At 49.7% G+C, this 7,478-nt stretch overlaps 1 protein-coding gene across 1 annotated transcript; it reads right to left on the bottom strand.

Moving 5' to 3' along the window:
• Positions 1-976: 976 nt before the first annotated feature.
• LOC117039701 (E3 ubiquitin-protein ligase RNF167-like) lies at positions 977-2,070 on the bottom strand. Its single transcript, XM_033136882.1, has one exon. The coding sequence runs from the start codon at positions 2,036-2,038 to the stop codon at positions 977-979; it is 1,062 nt and encodes a 353-aa protein (XP_032992773.1). The 5' UTR covers positions 2,039-2,070.
• Between the last annotated feature and the right edge of the window lie 5,408 nt (positions 2,071-7,478).

Raw genomic sequence — 7,478 nt, 5'->3', positions numbered from 1 at the left:
AAAAAGTTTGCTGACCCCTGGTATAGGATGCCAAACAGATCAACCAAAGGCCTGGTTAAAAAGGAACGTTTTTGCCTGGTGTCCAATGGTGTATAATGAAGGTGAACTTTCCTGGTGAGAGCATTCCACAGATGGGGAGCCACTGCAGAGAAGGCCCCGTTCTCGTGTTGCCACCCCCAGGACCTCTCGTGGAGGAGGCACATGAAGAAGGGCCTCAGAAGATGATCTCAGGGTCTGGGTAGGATCATATGGAAAGAGGCGGTCCTTGAGGTATTGCAATCCTGAGCATGTACGTCAGTTACACAGATTTTACACAGAGTAGAACCATGGAAATTATTAGAAAAGACTAATCCAGGCCTATGAATTCCAATGCCTTTACTCAGAGTAGAACTTAAGGCACATTCTCCTATCCCATAATGAATTTGAGGGATTCTCCTGGATTGACCAGAGTGGTAAGCTGTGGCGGAGCAACATAAATAAACTCCACCATCAGTGGAAAATGGCTGGAAAATGGGATTCAATCGTCCCAATAGATGCTGAGAATACCATTTGCTCATAGTCAAAACTGCATAAAGCCAAGCTAAGTTTGGTGCCAAGTAAACACTCTCTGTATTTTCCGATCCTCATCAGAAAGGCCCCCCCCCCCTTTCGCCACTAATGTTGTGGAGCAGAATAAATTGCGGCAATCTCCTGCGCTGTCATTATTTCCTATCCATTCTCTCTCCCCCACCACCCTGCCCCACGGGTCAATTGTTTGCCTTCCTTTCTGGTTGCCAAGAAATTCTGAGCCGTTTCGGCCAAACTTTTGGGGTTTATCACGGTAGCAGAGAAACTGTGCGTTCTCTCTCTCCCCCTCCCCAATATTCCACATCCTCCTCCAGCCCTCCATATGGCTGATTATTGCCCCTTTCTTGGTCACTGCAACAGGGGGGACGGGACCACAACACCTTCCTCATTCTTGGTTTTATTATATTTTTCAGAACCGGGGAGGGAGTTGCTGTGGGAGCAAGAGACAGGCTCTTTGGTCCACGGCGGTTCTGTCTTTGCTGGGCCACGGGGTCCGGTGGCTGTCCCTCTCTGCCCCATCTTTCCACAGCCTCACCGCTTGCAAACGGGTCACCACCATGACCCTCTGCATGCAGAGAGGGCAGGTCTTGCTTCTGGCTTGGGTGATGTGCCAGAGGTCGATGCACTTGCTGTGGAATGCGTGCGAGCAGGAGAGGACCTTCAGGCTATCCCTCTCGACGTACTTCTCCAAGCAGATGGCGCAATCCTGGTACCTGGAGCTGGGGAAGGAGAAGGTGAGCAGCTCCCCCCTGTTCCCTTGGAGGCGGAAGCTTCTCCCCGCCTTCCACCGGTGGCACCTCAATAGGTATTTCTCAATGAGCAATGCTGCCATCAAGGCAGAAACCGGGATGCAGAAGAACCAGAGAGTGTGGAGGAGTGGAATCTGAGAGCAGGGCCCGGGCAGCTGGATGCGACACCTGCAGGGGTGCGAGGAGGAAATCCGGGTTGTCCCAGAAGCCACCTTCCAGGTGAAGTGGAAGTGTTCGGGCACCAGGACCACCGAGCTCAGCTTCCCAGAGCCATGGAGCCACTTCAGGATCCTGGAGGCCAAATCTGTCGTGAACACAGCAGGGATACGGATGTTGTGCACTGTGCCTGGCTCGCTCACCATGCTCACGAGCGCCTGGGAGTCTACGTTGTAGACGATGGCAGCGTGGAAGCCAGCTTGCTGGGCGTGGAGGACCTTGGTGGCGAAGGAACAGTTGTAGCGGCGGATGAGCACGACAAAGGCCGAGGAGTTGTTGGGCGGGCCTTCGATGGGGCGGCAGGCGTTTGCGGGGCTCGCTTCGACCAGGGACCCCGCGAGCCCTTCGGCGGGGAGCAGGGGCCCAAAGAGAGCGGGAAGGGCCTTGAAATCGAGGGTGGGGTATTCGTGGCTGCGGACGGCCCGGATGAAGGCTCTCCCGGCTTGGACTTGGAGGACCAGGAACATGGCAACCACGCGGGAAGGTGGCGGAAAGAGGAGCCGCATAGCTGGTGGCGCTTCCAGAGATCTTAGGGCCGTGCTGACCCCTACCACGAAGGTCAACGCAACTGGGGCTGGCTTGAAGGGGAGCTCTGTGAGTCTCTAGAAGAGGAGCCGTTTGCTCAAGATGTTGACCTGCGTTTCCATGAGACTGAAGCGTTGCGGGAGAGGTGAGAGGTAGATCTGACCAGGTGCTTTTCCCCCTTTGCCTCTCGCCTCTCAACAGGCTGGGCCTGTTGGCTTCTCCTAAATGATCCCAGCCACTTCCTCCAGGTGGCCTCCTAGAACTTTCTCCCTGCTCCCTTTGTGACCTCACCGTCTTGCCTTTCTCCACCACCACACCTGTCTCTCTCTCCCATCCCCATGGCTTCTGGGAGTCAGTTCGCTAAGCCCATTCTTCCTGCAGAGTTGCAGGTGGACTCATCCCCCATCCCATCACTCTGCCCAGTTTCCCCCTTGGACTGGCAGAGGACACACTTGCAGCATTATGTTGTTGTTGTTCAGTCGTTCAGTCATGTCTGACTCTTCGTGACCCCATGGACCAGAGCACGCCAGGCACGCCTATCCTCCACTGCCTCCCGCAGTTTGGCCAAACTCATGTTAGTAGCTTCGAGAACACTGTCCAACCATCTCATCCTCTGTCGTCCCCTTCTCCTTGTGCCCTCCATCTTTCCCAACATCAGGGTCTTTTCCAGGGAGTCTTCTCTTCTCATGAGGTGGCCAAAGTACTGGAGCCTCAACTTCAGGATCTGTCCTTCTAGTGAGCACTCAGGGCCGATTTCCTTGAGAAAGGATAGGTTTGGTCTTCTTGCAGTCCATGGGACTCTCAAGGGTCTCCTCCAGCACCAGAATTCAAAAGCATCAATTCTTCGGCGATCAGCCTTCTTTATGGTCCAGCTCTCACTTCCGTACATTACTACTGGGAAAACCATAGCTTTAACTATACGGACCTTTGTCGGCAAGGTGATGTCTCTGCTTTTTAAGATGCTGTCTAGGTTTGTCATTGCTTTTCTCCCAAGAAGCAGGCGTCTTCTAATTTCGTGACTGCTGTCACCATCTGCAATGATCATGGAACCCAAGAAAGTGAAATCTCTCACTGCCTCCATTTCTTCCCCTTCTATTTGCCAGGAGGTGATGGGACCAGTGGCCATGATCTTAGTTTTTTTTTATGTTGAGCTTCAGACCATATTTTGCGCTCTCCTCTTTCACCCTCATTAAAAGGTTCTTTAATTCCTCCTCACTTTCTGCCATCAAGGTTGTGTCATCAGCATATCTGAGGTTGTTGATATTTCTTCTGGCAATCTTAATTCCGGTTTGGGATTCATCCAGTCCAGCCTTTCGCATGATGAATTCTGCATATAAGTTAAATAAGCAGGGAGACAATATATCTATCCTCTCCTGCATCCCTAAACATTCCCACATCTCCCTCCTCCTCGCCCTCTCTCCAGCAGCTGCTACGAGCTGCGCAAGTGAGGAGCCTGGTAGCAGCGGCCGTGGAGAGGCAAACAGGATGCTACCTCGCATTTGCTGCAGCCCAGGTCAGGACAAGGGCTTTTCTCATTTTCCTCCCTGGGCCTGATGGTGGCAGCGCTGGCGGGGGGAAAACAGGGACACCCTGCGATCAAATCGGAAGCAGGGGCGGCTTTCATAGTTCCAGGACTGTCCCAGGAAAAGTGGGACACGAGGAGGGTATGCTAACTCCTCTGGAAAAGCCAGAAATCCCACGGGATAAACAACTTAGAATCACAGAAACAAGGTAGCCACACCGTGATGGGTTTAGGGGGAGCATCTCTCAAGGAATTCCAACACCTCTCGGAGAGGGACAAACCATCCATTTCAGTCCTTCTCCATTTCTCGTTTTCCCCCCCAGTCTTATAACCATAGCTGTCAAGTCTCCCTTTTTTTGCAGGAAACTCCCTTATTCCAAGCCGTTTCCGGCTGCTATCCCTTATTGTTGAAATCCCTTAAATTTCCCTTATTTCCGGGAAGGAGAGTTGGAGTCCGGGGACTCCTTGGGTCCCTGCCTTTCTCAGCCCTGCCTGCCTACCTCACAGGACTGTTGTGGGGGTTAAATGAGGACTAGGGCCAGGGAGCTCCTTGGAGAAAAAGGTGGAATATCAATACCTAATAACAAACAGACAGACAGATATATAAAGAAGAAGATAAAATAGACGAATGTTTCTCGGCAACAGGTGCTCCGATTCAGCATTGCTGCCCCTAACTGGAGGCAGAGCAGAGCCATCCTGGCCAGAAGCCACCAGTGGTCCTCTCCTCCTGCATGAATTTGCCTAATCCTTTTCCAAACCCATCCAAGTTGGTGGCCGTCGCTGCTCCCTGTGGCAGGGAGTTCCAGAAGTTAACCGTGTGCTGTGTGAATAAGTGCATTCTTTTCTCTGCCCTGATTTCTCTTTCCCGGGAGCTCTTTCCTGGTGTAAATTAATTTGTAGCCGGGGGGGGGGGGATTACCGCGACGTGGACTGTCCCTGAGAACCGTAGACTGTCCCCGGGACAGGTGAGGGTGCTGATCCCTTATTTTCAATTCCGAAACTTGACAGCTATGCTTATAACCAGTTCTCCAGCAGTTTCTGCAGCAATCGGCAGGTTTGCCTTTTAAAAAAATCTCTGCGTCAGAATACAGCGACAATGGAGAAAACCGCACGCGATTTGAAATTTAGACAAGTGCTGGGACCTCCAGACTCTTTTCATGTGGCTTGGCACTCTTTAGTTTCATATACAGTGAATATTATTTTTTCCCAGATCAGTGTAACCATCAGCTTGGCATATCCGGCGATTTTCTCGGCTTTAAAAATTATTTATCCATTTAAAAATCCTCTCCAAATGAGCACATTTCCATATGTAGCTTTGACTAACACAGACGATTCTTGCAAGCAATTTCTGCTAATGCATTTTTGTAATGTTACTTTCACCGGAATATGTGCTTCTATGCATGCTTTCCCCTGTTGCTGTCGCTACATTTAGCTACAGGTGAAACCTGAAAAATTAGAATATCGTGGAAAGGTGTGTTTCTTTTAGTAATTCTACTTAAAAGGTGAAACTAATATGTGAGATAGACTCATGACATGCAAAGCGAGATATGTCAAGCCTTTATTTGTAATAATTGTGATGATTACGGCGTACAGCTGATGAGAACCCCAAATTAACAGTTTCAACTTTGGGGTTTTCATCACCTGTACACCATAATCATCACAATTATAACAAATAAAGGCTTGACATATCTCGCTTTGTGTGTCACGAGTCTATCTCATATATTAAACTCCAGTAGCTAATGAAAACAATTGCTTACATAAATGGACTTTTCCACGATATTCTAATTTTTCGAGTTTCCCCTGTACTATCCCAGCTCTTCCCCACACTCAAGGAACCCAAGGAAGCCTTTAAAAACTAAAACATGGATAAAATCCAGAAAGCCAAAATAAAAAAATAAAAAATACGAAAGATAATAGCTAAATATCAATTACCGTAGTAGAAACAAAACAATACACAAGCAAATCTGTTAGAACGCAGATAGCAAAGACAGCCCAACATTATTTGAAAGCCCTTTCCTTAAAAAATCAGTCCCCAAAATCCTGTTGGAATAAAGCAGTCTTCACTTGCTGGCAGTGGGAGACAGTCTAGCTTCTCCAGGCAGGGAGTTCCAAAGTTGCCTTGGAACCAAAGGCTCAGGGGAGGGGGATGCAGGACAGAGAGAATTTTTTTGCAAACACTGGTTGGTTGGAGAACTGCATCACAAAATCCGGAGACGTGCCGTGTTTCAGTCCTCATACTTTCAAGGAAGTTCAAGTAGGGTTGGGATGGATTCAGCTTTTAAATGCGAAGCGAGTCAAATTTCTCTCCCCTGCGGAGATGTTCTATGGGGTGAAAGCGGGAGTTTGCGAGGCAGAGGGTGGTTCCCTTTTGAGCTCCTTCCTGATCGTGCTTCACCACGTTCCCAATCCGTTCCCATCCATCTCATCGCATTACGGAGAGGGTGTTTGATTTCTTCAGCTGTCAGGAGCGAAGCTCTGAACTTTCGTCAGATTACCCCAGAGAGCCGTGTTTGCAGCTTAGCTGTTTGGTCCCTCTTACGAAAGTGCAAAAACACCTGGGGGAGGAGGGGAGGGGAGGAGGAGAGGCGACATAACGCGATACAGAAACACACCGTGCCGAAACAAATGATGTTTATGTGGAGGGAAGGCAGCAGGGGATGGAACAGTCTAGGCCGGGACTGCAGGGAAAGAACAAAAGGCTGGAAGCAAAATAGGACAATGGAAGGATGCAGAGAATGATCTGCTTGAAAGGAGAAGAGGTCCTCCAGGGAATAAGAAGCGCCTGGCTGCTGGACCCACACCTAGATGCAATTCTGGGCTGCATCAATAGGAGTATAGCATCTAGATCAAGGGAAGTAATAGTACCACTGTATTCCGCTCTGGTCAGACCTCACCTGGGATACTGTGTCCAGTTCTGGGCACCACAGTTCAAGAAGGATACTGACAAGCTGGAACGTGTCCAGAGGAGGGCAACCAAAATGGTCCAAGGCCTGGAAACGATGCCTTATGAGGAACGGCTTAGGGAGCTGGGTATGTTTAGCCTGGAGAAGAGAAGCTTAAGGGGTGATATGATAGCCATGTTCAAATATATCAAAGGATGTCATATAGAGGAGTGAGAAAGGTTGTTTTCTGCTGCTCCAGAGAAGCGGACACGGTGCAATGGATTCAAACTACAAGAAAGAAGATTCCACCTAAACATTAGGAAGAACTTTCTGACAGTGAGAGCTGTTGGACAGTGGAATTTGCTGCCAAGGAGTGTGGTGGAGTCTCCTTCTTTGGAGGTCTTTAAGCGGAGGCTTGACAGCCATCTGTCAGGAATGCTTTGATGGTGTTTCCTGCTTGGCAGGGGGTTGGACTGGATGGCCCTTGGGGTCTCTTCCAACTCTAGGATTCTATGATTCTAGACCCACATCCTTTCCCTCAAAGTGGCCAACCAGATGACCCAAAAGGTCTTGGAGGGGGTTGGACTGGATGACCCTCGGGGTCCCTTCCAACTCTACAATTGTGTGATTCTGTGATTTGAGGAGCCCCAACCTGAGCATTGAGGCCACACTTCCTAGCAGCGGATATTCAAATGTTTACTGCCTCTGGCATTGGAAGGAGCACGTTGGCACTCTGCTCAGTGATCATGGATAAGTCTATCACCCTCCTTCAGTTTCCCTAATCCTCTTTTAAAGCCACCTGTCATTCCCTCTTGCGGGAGCGATTTCCATAGTTTGACTCTGCACTGCATGAAGAAGTGCTTTCTCTTACCTGTCCTGAATCAGCTTCACTCAATGCCCACGAGTTCTAGAGTTGGGAGAGAGGGAGGAAAACGTTTCTCTATCCTCTTCCTCTGTGCACACATTCACCATGCTCCCTCTTAATGGACTCCCCCCCCCCGCTAAGCTAAAAACAAA

The sequence above is a fragment of the Lacerta agilis genome, chromosome 18 (assembly GCF_009819535.1).
Source record: "Lacerta agilis isolate rLacAgi1 chromosome 18, rLacAgi1.pri, whole genome shotgun sequence".
Taxonomy (NCBI): Eukaryota; Metazoa; Chordata; class Lepidosauria; order Squamata; family Lacertidae; genus Lacerta; species Lacerta agilis.
The sequence above is the reverse complement of the archived record's forward strand: the minus strand, read 5'-3'. Positions and strand labels throughout refer to the sequence as shown.